This window comes from Scyliorhinus torazame, chromosome 6 (assembly GCF_047496885.1).
Source record: "Scyliorhinus torazame isolate Kashiwa2021f chromosome 6, sScyTor2.1, whole genome shotgun sequence".
Lineage (NCBI taxonomy): Eukaryota > Metazoa > Chordata > Chondrichthyes > Carcharhiniformes > Scyliorhinidae > Scyliorhinus > Scyliorhinus torazame.
Genome location: NC_092712.1, coordinates 245,868,950 through 245,892,318, shown reverse-complemented (window position 1 = coordinate 245,892,318; position 23,369 = coordinate 245,868,950). Strand labels below are relative to the sequence as shown.

Here is a 23,369-nt window from a genome sequence, read left to right as displayed (position 1 = left end):
TTTGGCAACATTTTGGCGACATTGGTGGGATTCAAATTAGAAGTGATTTTATCACTTCGAGAGAACACACAAACTTTGAAATCCAATTGCGTGAAAGAGAAAGAACCGCAAGTGCAAGCCCATATCGACCAAATCACCGAATTTCAGAAGTGTGTACTAACCTGCATGCGTACTGACAGGTATATAAGGCGAACTCGTTAGATTGTGTCAAAACTATCGAGGGAATTGTGAACCGGAAAATAGCTTAGGCCATACCCGCAGCTCAAATCGCCTTTTAGCCCCCTTTCCCAAATTAAAGGTAGGGAAAGAGAAATCAAAGTAGTGCAAGAGAGATTAACGGTAGGAAACAGAGATTAACGGTACGAAACAGAGATTGAAAGTAGAGCAAGAGAGATTAGAAGCAATGGCCACAAAAGCGATGGAACGTTTAATGAACCCACAGGAACCCAAGGTCGCAGCGACCAGCAGAGCAGTGCCCCATATGGGAAGAAGAGTTGAGGAAGTATTTAAAGGGGAAAGGATGGCCCCTTTGGTCCGATTTTTGTTCAAATGAAGAGTCAGGTCCAGGAAGCATAGGACAAACTTGGTGGGACAACCTAACCGAGGTACATAAGAAAAATGCAGCGAAAGTGCGAAAGCCGATGGCAATAGTGCCCTGTTTGGCACAGTTGCGAGGCACAGAGGAGGTCGTGAGGATGCTCCGCAGGCAGCTAGTTGAGAAAGAAAAGAAGAATGAGGGAAACAATAGTGAAAGCGAAAAGATTATTGAGCAACTCCAGGATCAGTTGGCAGCTAAAGATAAAGAGATGGCTGATGTCAAACGGGCACACCAGTCTTGTTTAGTTCACCTTAGCAGCTTTCAGACCCAGTACGATAAAGCCTACCAAGATACACAGCGCGCAGTCTTGGTACGAGAAGAGACAGAACAGCAGGTAGCACAGTTAACAAGACAATGTGCGGATTTAAAGGCAGCTTTACGAGCGCTCCATAGCTCCACTACAGAACAAAGACAGAGCAGAGTAGACCATGCGAAATGTCGACAACAAATAGAGAAGTTGTAGTCACTGCTTTCAGGGCAAAATGGATTTAGAGATACCTTTGGACAAAATTTCGATGAGGAAGGTGCCCCCAGTTGGCGAGAACTAAATGAAACCGCCCAGAGATATGTGGAGAACTCAGAAAATCACAATAGACGCCCCCCCCATGCCCCGAAAAGAAAAGCACCCGCACCACCGACTGCACAGGCAGCACACACCCCCATGAATCCGGTCACCACACAGCGTAAGTCATCGGATCGGGAGGAGCCCGATTGCGTTTACACCACCCCATTATCCATCACCCTATTGAGAGATGCCTGCGCTAAAATTGATCCATTCAAACCCACCGCAGACCTGCATAATTTCTTTGAGCGAGTACGCCAGTTAAACTTATAGTAATGAGCCTTGACCAGCCGTCAGCTCAGCTTTACCAGAACCCCAGAATGTAGGAGGAGGAACCCTACGGAGATGAAAACGGCCATTTTAGATGCGATCGGGTACAACAAGGGAGACCCCGTAGAAGGTTTGAACCACTGTAGGCAAAAGAAGGGAGAGCATCCAACCGCATTTGCAGGTCGCCTTTGGATCCATTTTACAGCAGTATTTGGGCATTTGAACCGCGCACACTTAGATAACGACGACACAACTAAATTGGCCCGCATTTTAACCTCCCACGCCACAGAAGCAGGTCAAAAGGCTTGTGTGAATTACGACCCCGCAGACTCCACACACAATGAAGAGTGGGTATTAAAGAGACTCTCCAGTGCTTGGGAACAATCCCTACATAGGAAGGCAGATCAGGAACAGGGAGAAGGAAATATGCACCCAGTTAGAACTAACAAGGACCCAGCATGGATAAATGAGGGTAGACATGAAGGACAGCACCCCAGAGCACAGGCACCACGAGGTTACTATAATTGTGGACGCATGGGACATTACGCCAGCGAATGCCGACAAAACCCCCCCGAACCAGCAACGCCACCAACAACCAGGCCCCCCACCTAGGAACAATGTTAGGCCCATACATAGTGTTAGCGCCCGTTCAGATAATTCAGCTCAGTAGGAGACTATTGGTTTGATCCGCAAACAATTAGTAATGACCAGACAATTCGAGAGGTCCTCAGAAAACATAAAGCTTCCTTCGCCTAACACAAACACGATTGTGGGAAGATCCCAGGAATGGTCACAATTTCAGGTCCCGAACCTAAGCCACAGAAGAAATACGGTTTCCCACAGCAGGCCGAAGGTGAGATTTCAAAAGTCATCAATAGCTTATTAGATCAAGGAGTAATTTGGCCGGTAGCCTCAAGAAATAATGCCCCAATTTGGCCTGTGAAAAAAACCAATGGTTCTTGGCGACTGACAATCGACTACCGAGAACTTAACAAGGTAACCCCTTTAGCAGCCCCCACCGTTGCCTGAGTCCCGAGACCATGCTCAAGCAGGGAGTACAGGCAAAGTACGTCACAGTGCTGGACATCAGCAATGGCTTTTGGTCCATCCCGCTAGATAAGACCTGTCAATATAAGTTTGCATTCATATTTCAAGGGCAGCAGTATACGTGGACATGCCTCCCGCAAGTATTCCACAACTTCCCCCTCCATTTTCCACTGACAATTGGCCAACGGACTTCCCAAATTTTCCCGCCCCGGATGCCTTATACAGTATGTGGATGACTTACTCCGACAGACGGACACAAAGGAAGAGCATGTAAAGCTTCTTTTGGAATTACTAGGTCTTTTGCAATCCATTGGATGCAAGGTCACCCCAAAAAAACCCAGATCTTAAAAGAAAAGGTCCTTTCTTTAGGCACCATTATCACCCACGGGAAGAGAGAGATCGAACAGAAGTGAATTGAGTCAATAGTTAAATTGCCCCTGCCCCACAATATCACTGCACTCCGGTCATTCTTAGGATTAGTTGGATATTGTAGGAACCATATAGATGGTTTTGCCACAAACGCAGCCCCACGCTCAGAGCTCCTTAAAAAGAACGGCCCATGGGAATGGCTTCCTCAGCACACAGACGCCATCGATGAATTAAAACGTGCCCTAGGCACAGCCCCCGCTTTGCAAGTTCCAGACCCACACTTGCCCTATGCCATAGAAGTAGCCACCACCGACTGAACCCTATCAGCAGTACTTCTACAGGAAATACATGAACACTTTGGACCCGTAGCCTATGCCTCACGAATTTTGGATCTTGTAGAGCAAGGATTTACAGCCTGCGAACGTCACTTGCTTGCAGTCTTTTGGGCAGTACAGCATTTTGCATATATCACAGGCCTTAACCCAATAACGATTTTAACCGAGCACACCCCAACGCAGCTATTGTTGGATGATAGGTTAAAGGAAGGTTCTGTCAGCCAGATCAGAGCAGCTCGCTGGACACTTGTTACAAGGAAGGGACATTACAGTCAACCGTACAAAGACCCACACATTTCTAGCAGATAACCTTCAGTATGCAGGGACCCCACATGAGTACCTGATCATAGCAGCCCAACACCACACAGGACCCTTTATTCCGAAGTCACTGCACATACGAGCAGGCAGTAAAACGCAGAATCCACACACCATAGACAACGCTTTAAAGATTTATGTAGACGGTTCCTCCACGGTAGAAAATGGAAAGAGAATAACTGGTTGTGGAATTTATGTAGAGGACGTGCATTAGAAGAAATATCTTTAAAATTGCCCGGCCACTTAGGATCACAAGCAGCAGAACTAGCATCCATAGCATATGTAGTGCAGCACCCCGATTTCTTTCCAACCCCCGCAGACATACATTCGGACAGTTTATATGTGTGCAATAGCTTGACAGAATTCCTGCCCCTGTGGGAATCTCGAGGATTCGTATCCGCTGATGGTAAGCGCCTATCCTCAGCCCCATTGTTGAAACACATACGGTATTATTAAAGTGAGAAGCCATCATCGTTCCTCCCCACCCGGTAATGTAAAGGCTAAGTCAGGATCACGCCACGGTCACTTTTGGCAACCTCCAGAAAGTGAACCGATACACGCAGTCCAGGCTTCTCAGACCAATATCAAGGATCTATCCCAGGCCCAAAAGGCAGACGACACTCTCAAACAAGTTTTAGACGGTAACTTCGCAGCCCCCTACGGTACTCACTGACGGTACAGGACGGTATAGTTTTGAAAAATGGAATTTATGTGGTCCCCACCCAGGACAGAAACCAAATAATTTACCAGTTTCATCACGGACATCAGGGCATAGACAATACCATTGCCCATTTAAGACCTTTGTGCTGGTGGCCCGATTTAAAATACGATGTCACACATTATGTTGAGAATTGTTTAATCTGTGCACAGAACAATCCTGAAAGGTACTCCAAGAAGGGACAATTGAGACACACCCGACCTGTTAATGGCCCTTGGACAAATTTGTAACTCGATTACATTGGCCCCCTCCCGCCTTGGTTTCAAATACGTATTAGTGGTAATCAACACCTTTACAAAATGGGTAGAAGCATTTCCCTCACGGACAAACACTGCAAAGGCCACAGCTAAGATTTTGACCCAACAGATATTTACATGCTGGGGACTGCCCCACAGCATTGAGTCAGACCAAGGTTCCCATTTCACCGGCAGAGTATTGCAAAATGTGAATTGAATATTTATTAGGTCTCGATTTGGCAAGCCCCACAGTCACCGCCCTCACCCATGAAAAAGCGGTCCAACAAGTTACAGACAATATTAAAGCAGCACAGCTCGCTGCAGCTGTCCGACTAGGCGCTAGAAGGAAGCAGAGTAAAGCCTGCTTTGACAAAACCGTCCACCCGTAGAGTACACAGTCGGTCAGCAAGTAATGGTTTCCCTTTACAATCCCAGTTCTTTCCTCTCCCCCAAATTTGCAGGGCCCTACTCCATTTCGGACAAAGTAAGCCCCTTGTGTACAAGATAACGTACCCCAAAGGTAAAACTGGTTGGTTCCACATCAACCAGCTCAAAGTCTATGGAACCCAATGTAGCCACTCCCACCACATCTCCCTAGCAACAGCAGACGATTCTGCCCCGTCCATCATCAACCTAGTCTAACTCTCCCCCAGCCCTGACAGCACGTCCACACCCACAGACCCGCCCTTGTCTCCGCTCACAGGTACGACCTTCCACCTTGAGCTTGACTCCGACGACAACGCCAGCCTCCCCGAATTGACCATGACCACTGGTTCAACCTCCCCGGCCCCAGTCACTTCGGCCCCTGGTACCACGACCAAGACATGTTTGGCCCCCTTTACCCCCTTCCACAGCCAGAGCCACCGCCACCGCCCGACAACAGTAACTTGCCCTTCACTGCCACTACCGCTACGCCTCATGACAAAGGAACCCCTTTTTGGCACCGCGACAACTCTTGTAGACTGGTTAGACATGATGATTCGGATTCCACGATGGCCCACGCGGCCACGGCACAAAAACGGCAGTCTGGCAACCGGGGGATGGTGATGATTCAGATTCTGACTCTGGTTATGGTAATCATTTTACAACGCTTTTTGATACAGACCCTGAGGTGGCCAGATGATGAGAAAAAGACGCCACATAAGAATTATGGTGTCCGACTTTCTGAAGGAGCCTTTTTATTTTTCTTCTTTCTTACTTCTTGTTACATGGTTTTAATTAATGGCGGCCTCACACCCAATTTCTTGATACAGTCATAATTACTCTTCCATTTACTGATGCCATTTACTGACCAATGGCCGTTAAAGGAACAATTGTTGGATCTCACATGTGTTACAAATTCTTTACGTTCGTTTAGGTCACCCAGGTAGGGAATAACGGCACTAATCCCCGACCTGCCTGAGTACCCCAAAAACATCTGGTCAGTTAAGCTCGGGTAGTGGAGCAATGGCACTGATCACCGCCCTACCCGGGGATTCTACCCATTCGCGGCTCACACGCACCTCATGTTCCCATCACTTTGAATACTCTGGAATGGTTCCCTACACTCTACGCTGTCCTTGGCAGGTCTTTGTTTCCCTTCTCTGCTTTTCATTGTGGTTTAAATAATGCCCTTTGCCACAGTCTATACACTCATCCCTTTACCTTCCGCGACCCTCTGGTCGTTCCCCATCTGCTATTTACACGTTTGACACACTTGGTTGCCACATATGCTGCTACACGCGAACTACCTCTGGACCCTGGGACGACGAAACGCTATAAAACTGGCCGCCCTAAAATTCGGCTAGTTAAGATGAGCCTCAGCCATCACTGGTTGCAGTAAAGGAAAGACTGGACGGAGAAATTGTCTGCCCACTCCCCGCATCGACCACGAGCTGCGAGAATCTCTGCACTTACAAATAATTTTTTTTTGGCAATGTCTTGTCTTTCAAAATGTTATTTAAAAAAAAAAATGAGGGAGCACACATGGTGACGACTCTAATGGGTAATTGAAGTTAAGGAGAGAAAGACAAATAAACGAGATATTAACCGAAGATAATAACATATTATGCTTGCACCCCCAGGAATATACGGAAAACGGAAGACAGAAGACAAGATGAAAAGAGGACTGATGACCTACATTGTGATCATTGCTGGACTGCTACAACTGCGCGCGTTACAAGCCTCTGTACCACACACCACACCAGCCCCGAACACCACCACACACCATGACACCCCTAGCCCGGACACCACACCACACATAGAGATAGACACTGAAACCCCCACTTGGTGCGAAAACATTGCCCTTTCATGCACAGAAGAGGCCCTTCTGGTAATTGCAATAATTTGCAGTGTCATCCAGACACTTAGACTCCGCAAATGGCGAAAAGGAGCCTCCCGCTCCACGTTATATACTCTCTGAGCCCCCTTCTTTGGAATTCACCCAACTCAACAAACACTGTAATCGCTGATAAAAATAAAGACCGTATACCTCTGTAACTTTGATGGATTAAGTTGAAATTTGATGCTGCTGTTTTGAAATCTTGCATTGTACATATGTTCTTTTTGATATTTGCCAGCAGCATGAGAGTAGCTTAGATAGTGCCAGTTAGATATTCAATTGTGCGGAACAGTGAAATGTTTTATAGTGACCCAATTGAAATTATGAATGTATGATGTGTTCGTAAAAATGTTAGGTAAATGCTCCAAAAACATAGGACAGAGTAGTGTAGAACCTGTCCTTGACCAAGGGTAACTGATACACCAGGGATGGATAAGGGATCAACAGTGTGATCCACCACGCTTCACGTTCAGGATCAAGAGGACGGGATGCAGCTATCTCAGATGGCCACCTGCAAAGGACCATGGGAATTATGGCCAACCCAGGACTCAGACAGACTCAGAGCTTGTGTGTGTATTTGCAACCCAGATAGCTAGACGCGATCGAAACCCCCGCTCGTTTGCATTCTATGACCCATTTCCGCAGAACAAAAGAACTGTACTCGGGGAACCGATACAGATACAGACTAATCGGCGCCACTCCCTTCACTCAGGGAGCCCAAACAGCCAAGGTCAATGACCGCTAAGGATACGCCCAGCCATCAAGGCACCCGCCCCTTTATTGGCCAAAATCGAAGGCAGTGATCGAAGCCTGTCGAATTATTGGGTCCAAGTTAAGGACCGCCCCAAAGAGCGCGAAATCCCAGATGGATAAGAAGGGACACAGCCATGTGCTCGGTCTCTCTTGGATCCGGCCTATGCCAACCCAAGTGCAGCATATCGCCCAGCCAGACAAGTTCAAGACCAACGATCGCTACCAGACGGATGAGCCCAGCAGAAACAGAGCCACTTCTTCCGCCCAGCCACTCAAGATCCGGACAAAGGCCTTGTCCATCTGCATAGAGCCAGTTTCCCTGAAGTTAAGTATGGGTTATTGTAGTTGTTAGGTATAGTTTAACTTGTAGTGTTTTGTGTTGTATGTCGAAGTAATCCTTGTGTGTAAATAAACCATCTTTGAACTTGAACTGACTAACTGGTTGTGTGGTCCTTTGATCGATATCTGATAAAGCTTTGTGGTGGTATCATTTGATACCTGGCGACTCTTAGCATCATTATTAATTGGCGACATTATTGGTGCCGATTGGCAACAAGTTCATAGAATAAACATTGTTTTGCTTTGAAAAATACTTTTCCATTTCTGCTGTACCACACCTGTAGAGTGGGCTGTGTGCTCCCCATACCACAATCTATTAAAAGTTGTGGGTCAGGTGATCTTCATGATACACTTTGGGTTTCTCTAAACCCTGGCCCATAACACTTGATTAAAAATGCCTCATCAAAACGTATTTATGTCGGATTTCTTTCCATCCCCACTGCCCCACCCACAGATCTTTCTTATAACTTGCTTGACATCCGACGATATGCTTCTCCTCGCGTGAAAGGTTCTATAAAATGTATGTTTTGTTGTACCAATCCATGCACTGTATCACTTATTTAATTTTTTTCTGAAAACCTCTTGGATGTGAAAGGATTAAGTCGTCTTGCATTAGAATTTGTCCAAATAGCTTTCAAATTAACTGCCCTATCATTCAACAGTTAAATATGCCAGACATTGATTTTTGGAACCTGGCAGCTCTTTTTGCAATTTATTTTTTAAACATAACTCTAAATAACTTATGTTGCTACATACTTCAGACTGTTATGGACATTAGCAATGATTGTTCACATTTCTCTTTCTTACTTCTTAGTTGGAACAATATATGGATGAGAGTTTTATCAAGCAAGCTTTTACTGCTATGGGTGAGCCAACCGTTAATGTGAAAATCATCAGCAACAGAATGACTGGGTAAGAAAAAACCATCAAATAAGTTCAATGTATTGGAGCAGAGACTACCGGAGGTCTAAAATCCAACTCAGGAACCAGAAAACCTCAGTTGCCCTAGATACCAATATGTCGAGGCCTTACCGAACAGTTGGCAGCGGTTTGGCGGAATACCATAAAATCCAACACACATTATTAAAATACAGAATGGATTGAAGAATTTTAGTAACAAGGAAATATTGGATTGGTTAGGGTTGTTTTGTTTGGTTCCGAAGAGGCTGAGGGCAGACCTACTTGAAGTGGATAAACGTAGATGGAGTCTGAATAGAGTGGAGAGTAAGGCCTAATTCCCCTTGGTTGAGGGGCCCATAACGATGCAGAAAGATTTTGGTTAAGAAGAAAGAGGTTTAGAGAGGGTTCAAGGGAAATTTCTTTCAGAGAGTGGTGGGGCTCTGAAGCGAACTGTGAAAGGGTGGTAGAGACAGAAACTCTCAAAAACATTTGAAAGCAGTTGGATATTGAAGTGCTGCAAACTACTACTGTCCAAGAGCTGGAAACTGAGATTAGGTTGAATGGCTCTTTATCAATTAGGTAGATATGATGGGCCAAATAGAACATAGAACATTACAGCGCAGTACAGGCCCTTCGGCCCTCGATGTTGCGCCGACCTGTGAAACCACTCTAAAGCCCATCTACACTATTCCCTTATCGTCCATATGTCTATCCAATGACCATTTGAATGCCCTTAGTGTTGGTGAGTCCACTACTGTTGCAGGCAGGGCATTCCATGCCCATACTACTCTCTGAGCAAAGAACCTACCTCTGACATCTGTCTTATATCTATCTCCCCTCAATTTCAAGGTATGTCCCCTCGTGCTAGACATCACCATCCGAGGAAAAAGGCTCTCACTGTCCACCCTATCCAATCCTCTGATTATCTTGTATGCCTCAATTAAGTCACCTCTTAACCTTCTTCTCTCTAACGAAAACAACCTCAAGTTCCTAAGCCTTTCCTCATAAGATCTCCCTTCCATACCAGGCAACATTCTGGTAAATCTCCTCTGCACCCTTTCCAATGCTTCCACATCCTTCCTATAATGCGGCGACCAGAATTGCACGCAATACACCAAATGCGGCAGCACCAGAGCTTTGTACAGCTGCAACATGACCTCATGGCTCTGAAACTCAATTCCTCTACCAATAAAAGCTAACAACAACTCTCTCAACCTGGGTGGCAACTTTCAGGGATCTGTGTACATGGACACCGAGATCTCTCTGCTCATCCACACTGCTCAGAATCTTACCATTAGCCCAGTAGTCTGTCTTCCTGTTACTCCTTCCAAAATGAATCACCTCACACTTTTCTGCATCAAACTCCATTTGCCACCTCTCAGCCCAGCGCTGCAGCTTATCTATGTCCCTCTGTAACTTGTAAACCTTCCGCACTGTCCACAACTCCACCGACTTTAGTGGCATCTGCAAATTTACTCACCCATCCTTCTACGCCCTCCTCCAGGTCATTTATAAAAATGACAGACAGCAGTGGCCCCAAAACAGATCCTTGTGGTACACCACTAGTACCTGGACTCCAGTCTGAACATTTCCCATCAACCACCACCCTTTGTCTTCTTCCAGCTCGCCAATTTCTGATCCAAACTGCCAAATCACCCTGAATCCCATGCCTCCGTATTTCCTGTAGTAGCCTACCGTGGGGAACCTTATCAAACGCTTTACTGAAATCCATATACACCACATCAACTGCTTTACCCTCATCCACCTGTTTGGTCACCTTCTCAAAGAACACAATAAGGTTTGTGAGGCACAACCTACCCTTCACAAAACCGTGTTGACTATCTCTAATCAAATTATTCCTTTCTAGATGATTATACATCCTATCTCTTATAAACCTTTCTAAGATTTTGCCCCCAACAGAAGTAAAGCTCACTGGTCTATAATTACCGGAGTTGTCTCTACTCCCCTTCTTGAACAAGGGGACAACATTTGCTATCCTCCAGTCTTCTGGCACTATTCCTGGAGACAAAGCTGACTTAAAGATCAAAGCCAAAGGCTCAGCAATCTCCTCCCTAGCTTCCCAGAGAATCCTAGGATAAATCCCATCTGGCCCAGGGGATGTATCTACTTTCACACTTTCCAGAATTGCTAACAGCTCCTCCTTATGAACCTCAAGCCCTTCTAGTCTAGTACCCTGAATCTCAGTATTCTCCTCGACAACATTGTCTTTTTCCTGTGTGAATACTGACCTAAATATTCATTTAGCACCTCTCCTATCTCCTCGGACTCCAAGCACAACTTCCCACTACTGTCCTTGACTAGCCCTACTCTTACCGTAGTCATTCGTTTATTCCTGACATATCTATAGATCCTACCTGCCAAAGACTTCTCGTGTCCCCTCCTGGCTCTTCTTAGCTCTCTCTTTAGGTCCTTCCTAGCGAACTTGTAACTCTTGAGCGCCCTAACTGAACCTTCATGTCTCATCTTTACATAAGCCTCCTTCTTCCTCTTGACAAGCGTTTCGACTGCTTGAGGAACCACGGTTCCCTTGCTCGACCACTTCCTCCCTGCCAGACAGGTACATACTTATCAAGGACACGCAGTAGCTGTTCCTTGAACAAGCTCCACATTTCCATTGTGCCCATCCGCTGCAGTTTTCCTCTCTATCCGATGTCTTGCCTCATCGCATCATAATTGTCTTTCCCCTACGGTATATACCTATCCCTTTCCATCACTAAAGTAAACGTAATCGAATTGTGGTCACTATCACCAAAGTGCTCACCTACCTCCAAATCTAACACCTGTCCTGGTTCATTACCCAATACCAAATCCAATATGGTTTCGCCTCTCGTTGGCCTATCTACATACTGTGTCAGGAAACCCTCCTGCACACATTGGACAAAAACGGACCCATCTAAAGTACTCGAACTATAGCGTTTCCAGTCAATATTTTGAAAGTTAATGTCCCCCATAACAACTACCCTGTTGCTTTCGTTCCTATCCAGAATCATCTTTGCAATCCTTTCCTCTACATCTCTGGAACTTTTCGGAGGCCAATAGAAAACCCCTAACAGGATGACCTCTCCTTTCCTGTTTCTAACCTCAGCCCATACTACCTCAGTAGACGAGTCCTCATCAAACGTCCTTTCTGCCACCGTAATACTGTCCTTGACTAACAATGCAACCCCTCCCCCTCTTTTACCACCTTCTCTGAGCTTTCTGAAATATCTAAACCCCGGCACCTGCAACAAACATTCCTGTCCCTGCTGTATCCATGTCTCCGAAATGGCCACAACATCGAAGTCCCAGGTACCAATCCAAGTTCACCCACCTTATTCCGGATGCTCCTGGCATTGAAGAAGACACACTTTAAACCACCTTCCTGCTTGCCAGTACACTCCTGCAACTTTGAAACCTTACTCATGACCTCACTACCCTCAACCTCCTGTATACTGGAGCTACAATTCAGGTTCCCAAGCCCCTGCTGAACTAGTTTAAACCCTCCGGAAGAGCATTAGCAAATTTCCCCCCCAGGATATTGGTACCCCTGTGGTCCAGGACTATCCCGTTTGTAGAGGTCCCACCGACCCCAGAATGAGCCCCAATTATCCAGAAATCTGAAACCCTCCCTCCTGCACCATCCCTGTAGCCACGTGTTCAACTCCTCTCTCTCCCTATTCCTCGTCTCGCTATCACGTGGCACGGGTAACAACCCAGAGATAATAACTCTGTTTGTCCTCGATCGAAGTTTCCACCCTAGCACCCTGACTTCCTGCCTTACATCCCTATCCCTTTTCCTACCTATGTCGTTGGTACCTATGTGTACCACAACTTGGGGCTGCTCCCCCTCCCCCTTAAGGATCCCGAAAACACGATCCGAGACATCACACACCCTGGCACCTGGGAGGCAACACACCAACCATGAGTCTCTGTCGTTCCCACAGAATCTCCTCTCTATCCCCCTAACTATGGAGTCTCCAATGACTAATGCTCTACTCTCCCCCCTTCCCTTCTAAGCAACAGGGACAGACTCTGTGCCTGAGACCTGTACCCCATGGCTTACCCCTGGTAAGTCCCCCCCCCCCCCCAACAGTATCCAAAGCGGTATACTTGTTACGAAGGGGAACGACCACAGGGGATCCCTGTACTGACTGCTTCCTCCCAGCCCCTCTCACCGTCACCCATCTATCTTTGTTCTTCGGAGTAACAAAGAACAAAGAAATGTACAGCACAGGAACAGGCTCTTCGGCCCTCCAAGCCCGTGCCGACCATGCTGCCCGACTAAACTACAATCTTCTACACTTCCTGGGTCCGTATCCCTCTATTCCTGTCCTATTCATATATTTGTCAAGATGCCCCTTCAATGTCACTATCGTCCCTGCTTCCACCACCTCCTCCGGTAACGAGTTCCAGGCACCCACTACCCTCTGCGTAAAAAACTTGCCTCGTACATCTACTCTAAACCTTGCCCCTCTCACCTTAAACCCCTCTATTTAAGCTAATTGACCCCTCTATCCCGGGGAAAAGCCTCTGACTATTGTTGCTCTTTTTAACCTTAGTCTATTGGCTCTGATTACGTCACCTTTGCTCATGAGTCGCCAGGTATCTTTATGATGCGGCCACGTGGTTCAAGTTCAGGTTATGATTAATAATACAGCACACCGCTTAGTAAGGATTAAAACAACGGTCATTTATTATATACAACAAGCAATATTAATACCCTAATACTACTTTCTATATAATAAACCTATCACTACTGGCCAATACTTAACTTAGGAAGAGCCCACCAGGTCAGGGAAACGAATGGCTTGTCCAATCAGATCTGCCCCGCGGGATTCAAAAGGCTGCTACAGGTCGGTGGCTAGATGTCTCTACCGGATAGCGATTGTTGGATTGAAACTTACTATTGCCGGTGGCTAGTCTTGCGAAGGTCTCGAGCAGGCGAAGAGGAGAGAGAGCGAGAGATCTGAACTTGGACCCTCACTTTTATAGGGCCCAGGGGCTTCCCGCCTCCCGGGGCGGCCCTTGACCCTGAGTCCCAAGTGATTGGATCTGTCCCCAATCTCTGGGGTCGATGTGTCCAATGGTGAGGCGATTCCTCGATCGGGGGGTGGTCGCTCACCTGTCTTTGTTTCGGCCACTGCAGGCGCCGACAGGTCTGGCCCGGTATTCAATTGCTAATATGTTGCAATTGTTCCCGGGGATAGCCGATTTAACTGTGGATGTCTGAATAGATGGGCTGCAAACAGTCCTGAATGCAACTGCGAATACCTGGGTTGATGGGCTGTTGATAGCCCTGAGTATCGATCTGGGCTACCTTCCCAGAGCCGAATATGCAAAACTGTCTGCAGCTGCCTGCTTGTGTCTTCTTGGCTGCTTTTCCCAGCAGTCTTTCGGGTTAGCCGTTTTAAACTGGGTTTTGGCCAGATTAATCGGAACGCAGCCATTTTACATGGCTACAATCCCGCCTTGTGATCCTAACGCGAAGCGTGAAGGATCACATAAATTTTGTCCTCTTCGTTTCCCGACTGGGGGAGGCACCTCCCACATGGCCACTACTCTGACCCCAGCTATGCACAAAAATTTACCAGAACAATTCTTGAGGACGCTATGTCAGGCAGGGGCATGTGTCTGGAAAAAAATAAACTGGGAACCTCTAATTTTACCTAAACAATTCTTCAAGTATTATACAATCTTATCTCTCTAAACATACAATAACAATTACAACATTTAATATATTCTTTCCTGGCTTGGCAGTCAAGCTCAGGATCATACATTTCCATACATTCTCTTTTTATTTACAGGAAAAACCACCAGTGCATGTTTTATTATTCATATGTCGCGGGGGTCTAGGGTCTGGTCATAGCCGAATATCGGGGATCGGATCCGATAGACCGGGGTTCGAGCGCGGTACGCTCTCCTTTTCCACTTGCGGAGGCGCATGGTCTGTACTGCACAACTGAGTATAGCCAATGCCAACAGTGCCTCAAAGATGTACGATAGGGAGTACTAAGTTATGAAACTTGGCACACCAGGATAATGCAGCGTGGTTGGTGAGTGGGCCCTCGGTACTACTGGGCCGTGAAGTGTTAACAGTAAAGGGGTTTGGAGTGATGGGGTCCGCGTTCCCGCGCAACCAAAAGTTCATCAAAAGACTGTTGAGCATGATGAACAGAGTCCTCATGGCTGTCTTCTTTCCTTCCTTTTCCTGTGTTCGCTGGTTTTCTCCGGACTTGGAGCTTCTGGAGTTCTGTAAGACAAGCGTAGTGTGTGTAAATACTTCGGTTTAATATCTGGTGTGTTAGCGTGTCTGTCCTTCTTGGGGCCAATTAAACCCTGAAAATTGGTTTTTTTTTTCAAAACAAATGTTTGGACACGGCACACTTCCCAATGGTGGACCAGTGCTAGGTTTATCATCCAAATGTTCCAGGATGTAAATAGCATGTGGCAGCAACCCAAAGGTTGCCTAAATAAAATAAAACTGTTTTTGAAAGAAAAGGTCGAATGAGGTGCCTGTGGGCCGCGACGGGTAAGACTTGGGTGGAGTCCCCGGGTAGGACGGCTACCAATACCGTATCTTCCCTACCCGAGTGTTTTTGACCAACGGGGGGGTCCCCAGGCAGGGCGGGTCTCACGCCGTTTCTCCACTGCCTGAGCGACCAAAGAACGGACAAAAATGTAGTCATCATGGTGGGGTTACTGTTCTGATTCTACCATCAAATCAGAAAACGATCGGGCGCCTGGTCTGGTGACCACGTATCAGCTGAAAAGCTAGTTCCTCTGAATGGGCGTCCGGCTTGTCCGTTTGGAAAAGAGCTGCAAAGTTCGGGTGAATGGGTGTGGGGCGGTGAGAAAATTCTCCTGTAGGACGAACAACATTTAACAAACAGACAGACAACATAAAACATTCTGCAGGTTCCATCAGAATACGGGACATCGTAAATCACATTTGGGCTGGGGTGTAATTAGCATATGGAGGGAGTGCAGTGTGACCGAAGAAGAAAGGAAGGAGGAGTGAAACAAAAATGAAGTGGCCTTTCTGAGGTAACGCTGCCATGAGAAGTGGTGGGTAAGCGCTCACAGTTTGCATGGGGCAGCTGGGACCTTGTAGCTGCTGTGGGTGGTGTTCTCTTTCATATCTGGGGGCTAGTCTAGCTGGTGGGGGTCTCCTGCAATCTTGGGCGAAGTGTCCTGGCTGCCCACAGTTGTAACATGACCCCTGGGGCACATAAGGTGGAGCAGGCTCTCTGGTGCATTGTTCCCTTGGGAGTGGTTCCCTGGGTGGGGGGTCGGGGCTGTTGGTTTCTTTGCTGGTTCGGGGGGGCATTTGTGGGCTTATCCCGTTGCTGTTTCAGGGGGGCTTGACATTCTTGTGCGTAATGTCCTAATTGTCCGCAATTGTAACATTCCGGTGGTTTCTGTGGGGGGCTGTTCCTTCCTTCGTTTACCCATGTGGGGTTCTGGTGCGTTTTAACTGGATGCATGTCTGCCTGCTCTTTCTCGGGTTCCCTAACTGCGGGTTTGTCTGCTTCTGCCTGCTGTTCTTCAGGATTTTTAACTGTGGGTTTACTTTGTACAGACTGCTCCCAGGCGCGGGACAATCTTTTTAAAACCCATTTCTCATTGTGGGCTTCCTCTGAGGGGTCATAATTTGTACAGGCTTTTTGTCCTGCCTCTGTGGCATGGGAGATAAGGGTGCGGGTCCATTTGGCCATATTGTCTGCGGACAAATGGGCACGGTCTACATTTCCGAAAACTGCTTCGAAGTGAATCCACAAACGTCCTGCGAACGCTGTGGGGTGTTCAGACTTTTTCTGTCTGCACTTATTTAGACCGTCTACGGGGTCGCCCCGGTTGTACTCGATCGCATCCAGGATCGCGGTATGCATTTCTGCAAGGGTGCCTCCTCCTACATTCTGTGGGTCGGGAAGGGCTGCTGTGACCGGTGGGTCTAAGCTGAGGACCGTGAGCTTTACCTGCTCTTTCTCATCCAGGCCGTACATGGTCGCCTGGTGTTTGACGGTGGCAAAGAAATGGTGTGGGTCTGAAGCGGGGAGGAACGGTGTGATTTTGGCACACGCGTCCCGTAATTGGGTCACTGTGAGGGGGGTGGAATATAAGACCTCTGCCTCGTCTGCTGTGGCGGTGCGGTGGGTTGTTACAGGGTTCATGGGAGCCTGTATTATCTGTTGTGTGGAGGGTGGGGGTGCTTTACTCCTTTGGGGTTTTCCCTGCGCACATGTTCCCTGAACACATCTCTGCACTGTCTCTTGCAATTCTTCCCAATCAGGGCCGTCTTCCTGGTCTAAACTTTCCCCAAAGGTTTCTTGAAATCCCTTTTGGACAGAAAGCAGTGCTTTCAAGTCTGCAATCTGCTTTCGGCACTTTGCATGGTCCAAAGTACTCTGCCTTTGTTCCGTGGTTGTGGCGTGGAGCGCTCTCAAGGCTGCCTTGAGATCACTGCATTGTTTCTGGAGCGTCTCTAACTGGTTTTCTGTTTCTTTCTTTACCAGGACTGCACGCTGCAGGTCCTGATAAGCCTTTTCATATTGTGACTGGAAACTACTCAAGTGCGCCAGACAAGATTGGTGACCCCGTTTGGCGTCAGCCACCTCTTCGTCTTTTGCTGCTAATTTCCCTTTTAACTCCAGGTTCTCTTTCTCAATTTCGGATACATTGATTTTACTCATCCGATGTATGCCTTCTATTTCCTTGTGGAGCGTCCTGACGACCTCCTCTGTGCCTCGCAATTGTGCCAGACAGGACACAATTGCCATCGGCTTGCGCGCTTTTGCTAAACTCATTTTGTGGATCTCACTCAGGTTCTCCCCCCAAGTATGCCCTATACTTCCAGGACCTGAGTCGTCGTTATTGCAGAAATCCTTCCACATGGGTCATCCTTTGCCCTGCAGAAATTTGCGGATTTCCACTTCCCAAACGGGAAACTGTCCCGCTCCTACGCTGCTGACTGGTGCAACAGCAAAATCTTCGGGGTTCATGAGGCGCTGTATCGCTTGCATTGCCTGCATGGCTCTCTCTTATCTGCTCGTTACGTTCGAATTTGGAACAGGGGGCTAAGGTGGTGTGGTAGATGCGGGTACGGCTTGCGCTAATTTCCGAAATACCAAACGCCGATAGTTTTGACGCAACAAAAAATCTATCAGTTTTGCCTTATAACCCTGTTAGTTACGCATGCATATACACACTTCCGAATTGTGAATTATTAACCAGAACCGCTTGAACACTTGTGGTTTTGTTTTTGTTTCCGATTGGATTCTAATTCAAAATGTTGGGGTTCTCCCGGAGTGGTTTTCCACTTCTAAGTCGGGTCCCGTCAGGATGTCGCCAATTATGTTGCTCTTTTTAACCTTAGTCTATTGGCTCTGATTACGTCACCTTTGCTCATGAGTCGCCAGGTATCTTTATGATACCGCCACGTGGTTCAAGTTCAGGTTATGATTAATAATACAGCACACCGCTTAGTAAGGATTAAAACAACGGTCATTTATTATATACAACAAGCAATATTAATACCCTAATACTACTTTCTATATAATAAACCTATCACTACTGGCCAATACTTAACTTAGGAAGAGCCCACCAGGTCAGGGAAACGAATGGCTTGTCCAATCAGATCTGGCCCGCGGGATTCAAAAGGCTGCAGGTCGGTGGCTAGATGTCTCTACCGGATAGCGATCGTTGGATTCAAACTTACTATTGCCGGTGGCTGGTCTTGCGAAGGTCTCGAGCTTGGACCCTCACTTTTATAGGGCCCAGGGGCTTCCTGCCTCCCGGGGCGGCCCTTGACCCTGAGTCTCAAGTGATTGGATCTGTCCCCAATCTCTGGGGCCGATATGTCCAATGGTGAGGCGATTCCTCGATCGGGGGGTGGTCGCTCACCTGTCTTTGTTTCGGCCACTGCAGGCGCCGACAGGTCTGGCCCGGTATTCAATTGCTAATATGTTGCAATTGTTCCCGGGGATAGCCGATTTAACTGTGGATGTCTGAATAGATGGGCTGCAAACAGTCCTGAATGCAACTGCGAATACCTGGGTTGATGGGCTGTTGATAGCCCTGAGTATCGATCTGGGCTACCTTCCCAGAGCCAAATATGCAAAACTGTCTGCAAGCTGCCTGCTTGTGTCTTCTTGGCTGCTTTTCCCAGCAGTCTTTCGGGTTAGCCGTTTTAAACTGGGTTTTGGCCAGATTAATCGGAACGCAGCCATTTTACATGGCTACACTATCCACTCTGTCTATGCCCCTCATAATTTTGTAGACCTCTTATCAGGTCGTCCCTCAACCTCCTTCGTTCCAGTGAGAACAAACTGAGTTTATTCAACCGCTCCTCATAGCTAATGCCCTCCATACCAGGCAACATTCTGGTAAATCTCTTCTGCACCCTCTCTAAAGCCTCCACATCCTTCTGGTAATGTGGCGACCAGAATTGAACTCTATACTCCAAGTGTGGCCTAACTAAGGTTCTATACAGCTGCAACATGACTTGCCAATTCTTATACTCAATGCCCCGGCCAATGAAGGCAAGCATGCCGGATGCCTTCTTGACTACCTTCTCCACCTGTGTTGCCCCTTTCAGTGACCTGTGGACCTGTACTCCTAGATCTCTTTGACTTTCAATACTCTTGAGCGTTCTACCATTCACTGTATATTCCCGACCTGCATTAGACCTTCCAAAATGCATTACCTCACATTTGTCCGGATTAAACGCCATCTGCCAACTCTCCGTCCAAGTCTCCAAACAATCTAAATCCTGCTGTATCCTCTGACAGTCCTCATCGCTATCCGCAATTCCACCAACCTTTGTGTCGTCTGCAAACTTACTAATCAGACCAGTTACATTTTCCTCCAAATCATTTATATATACTACAAACAGCAAAGGTCCCAGCACTGATCCCTGTGGAACACCACTGGTCACAGCCCTCCAATTAGAAAAGCATCCTTGCATTGCTACTCTCTGCCTTCTATGACCTAGCCAGTTCTGTATCCACCTTGCCAGCTCACCCCTTGCCAGCTCACTAGCTCATTCCTTCAAACTGGTTCAAAAATCAATCGCCAATTCTATTGTGGACAATTAAAACAGCATAAATCTATTTCAGATCAAGGAACTTAGTCATAAAAGAATTTTATTTCTTCACAAACAACTCCTTACTGTTCCCCAGTTACCTTGATTGTTAATTGTCCAACAGAAATTCAAACTGATCCTTTTAAATGTCGTGAAGGAATAAATTCCAAATATATTACAGTCTCTAAAAATTAGTAGTTATCAAAATCTCACAATCCCGGAGAGGAATAGAACAATTGGCTTTGCTGTTCTTGTTGAGTTCCAGGCCAATTTTACCAGGAAGATCTATCCTTCCATTTCAGATAATTGGCCACTAATTTGTATGGTAGGGCGGCACGGTGATGTAGTGGTTAGCACTGCTGCCTCACGACACCGAGGATCCAGGTTGGATCCTAGCCACGGGTCACTGTCCATGTGGAGTTTGCACATTCTCCCTGTGTCTGCGTGGGTCTCACTCCCACAACCCAAAAATGTGCAGGGTAGGTGGATTGGCCATGCTAAATTGCTCCTTAATTGGAAAAATTAAAAAAAAGATACATATATATACTAATATGCATGGTAAATTACTGCTGCCTTACTTTTTTTGTCTGTGTACTGATGATCTTCAGCAATTGACGACTTTACTAAAAACATTTGTGAACAATCCCAACTGTCAGACATGTGCAAACCATTTGAGCTATCCATTGATTCCAAGTGGTTTCTTAAGGAAGAGGAAAAATTTGAGTCCAACCTCTCTGACAAATCGCCTGTACATTTCCCTGCAGTTGGTTGAGGCTAGAAGAGATGGCCTGTCCTGTTAGGAAATGTTGTATTGATAAATAAATGGGTACTAACTATAAGTTCCAAAAACGAATTCTAAATAAATCAACGGATCGGAATTCCTACTGCAGCTAAGTCCCGACCAACAATGGAATTCCTTAGTGCATTTTTATGCTTCAAACATTATTGCAACGTAGCCGAATGGGGTCCTTGAAAAGACAATGCAAGTTTGGAGTGTATTCAGTGTCAAGCTATGTAGATCAGGAAATGCCACAAGGGCATGTGCATTGAATTGACTGAATTAAGCTGGAGCAGCAAAAAGGGGAGCAAATTTTAGCAGCACTCCTGATGTGGAATGTGGTCTGAGGATTTTATTTCTGGAGAATGTGTGCATTTGTATGTTGAGTGCAACCATGATGATTTGGCTGAAACAATTGTTGGATACATAGAACGATACAGCGCAGTACAGGCCCTTCGGCCCACGATGTTGCACCAAAACAAAAGCCATCTAACCTACACTATGCCATTATCATCCATATGCTTATCCAATAAACTTTTAAATGCCCTCAATGTTGGCGAGTTCACTACTGTTGCCGGTAGGCTATTCCACGGCCTCACTACTCTTTGCGTAAAGAACCTAACTCTGACCTCTGTCCTATATCTATTACCCCTCAGTTTAAAGCTATGTCCCCTCGTGCCAGCCATTTCCATCCGCGGGAGAAGGCTCTCACTGTCCACCCTATCCAACCCCCTGATCATTTTGTATGCCTCTATTAAGTCTCCTCTTAACCTTGTTCTCTCCAACGAAAACAACCTCAAGTCCATCAGCCTTTCCTCATAAGATTTTCCCTCCATACCAGGCAACATCCTGGTAAATCTCCTCTGCACCCGCTCCAAAGCCTCCACGTCCTTCCTATAATGCGGTGACCAGAACTGTACGCAATACTCCAAATGCAGCCGTACCAGAGTTTTGTACAGCTGCAACATGACCTCCTGACTCCGGAACTCAATCCCTCTACCAATAAAGGCCAACACTCCATAGGCCTTCTTCACAACCCTATCAACCTGGGTGGCAACTTTCAGGGATCTATGTACATGGACACCTAGATCCCTCTGCTCATCCACACTTCCAAGAACTTTACCATTAGCCAAATATTCCGCATTCCTGTTATTCCTTCCAAAGTGAATCACCTCACACTTCTCTACATTAAACTCCATTTGCCACCTCTCAGCCCAGCTCTGCAGCTTATCTATGTCCCTCTGTAACCTGCTACATCCTTCCTCACTGTCGACAACACCACAGTGTCGTCTGCAAATTTACTCACCCACCCTTCTGCGCCTTCCTCTAGGTCATTGATAAAAATGACAAACAGCAACGGCCCCAGAACAGATCCTTGTGGTACGCCACTTGTAACTGAACTCCATTCTGATACACTCAGCAAGTCAGGCAGCATCAATGGAGAGAAACAGAATTACAGTTTCATGTCAATGACCCATCTTGGCTGTGTTGGTATCTACGAATAAGTATCATGTCAACACTCATATTATCATGAATAGCTAATTGGCTGAGTTAATGGAGAGTGTCTTGCATCTGTGAAATGCTACCCCAGCAAAGATTACACAGATTTAGTAAAATGCTGTTTTCAAAACTACAACAGACCATAAATTGAAATTTGCTGCACAACTCAATTAACATTCAGCTTTGAAGTTTTTTTAAGTATTAAAGCAAAACAAATGTTATGACTGCATTGCTCTTCATGATTCTGTAGACGTTGGTACTTTGTACATTCTTGTCTGGTTTGGTTTCAGAACACTCGCAGGATATTGCTTTGTGGAGTTAGCTGACCAAACCAGTGCTGATCGTTGCCTCCATAAACTGAATGGGAAGCCTTTGCCAGGTTCAAATCCGGTAATAATCTTCAATAGATGTTTATCATTGTTGTACGGAGACATGGCTCAGTTGGTAGCAGTCTTCTGAGTCAAGAGTTTATGGATTTAACTCCTACTCCAAGACTTGAGCACAAATCAAGGTTGATACTCCAGTGTGGTACTGAGGAATGTTTGCCCTGTTGGAGGTGCCATCTTTCAGATGAGACATAAAACTGAGGCCTTATCTGCCATCTGTTTCAAAGAAGGGCGATCTTGTGGCGCAGTGGGTAGCGCCCCTGCCTTGGAGGCAGAAGTCCTACCCCAGGACTTGATGACCAAGGAAGGCACGTTCATTTAAAAAAAAAAAATTAGTGTACCCAATTCATTTTTTCCAATTAAGGGACAATTAAGCTTGGCCAATCCACCTACCCTGCACATCTTTGGGTTGTGGGGGTGAAACCCACTCAACATGGGGAGAATGTGCAAACTCCACACAGACATTGACCCAGGGCCAGGATCGAACCTGGGACCTTGATGCCATGAGGCAGCAGTGCTAAGCACTGTGCCACCGTGCTGCACTAGGAAGGCGCATTCATAACGCAGCCAAACAGGTTGAGTGTCAACCTGCAAATCCTTCCAACACACCAACGGCTTGCTCTAAGAGCAGGAGAATGTCAGGTCAGCCATGCTTGATGCAGAGTGGCACCCCTGAAGCTATAAGCCTTTGGCGACAGATTAGCGACCTGTTCCAGGGATAACTAGCTATGGAAACAGACAAAGATCTGCACCATTAATTGCGGGAAGAGAATTCGAATTACAAAGAACAGCAGGGGAGTTAACCCCAGTGTCCAGGACATTAGTTACATTTTAATCAAGACCATTGAAACATGTTATTTAAT

General features: G+C 46.6%; 1 protein-coding gene across 1 annotated transcript in view; it reads left to right on the top strand.

The window, feature by feature from the left end:
* trnau1apb (tRNA selenocysteine 1 associated protein 1b) overlaps positions 1-23,369 on the top strand; it is a 204,097-nt gene that overhangs the window by 6,370 nt on the left and 174,358 nt on the right. Inside the window, exons 2-3 of the mRNA XM_072509557.1 lie at positions 8,677-8,774; positions 22,411-22,510. Of these exons, the coding sequence (XP_072365658.1) occupies positions 8,677-8,774; positions 22,411-22,510 (198 nt within the window). The remainder of the gene's footprint in view (positions 1-8,676; positions 8,775-22,410; positions 22,511-23,369) is intronic.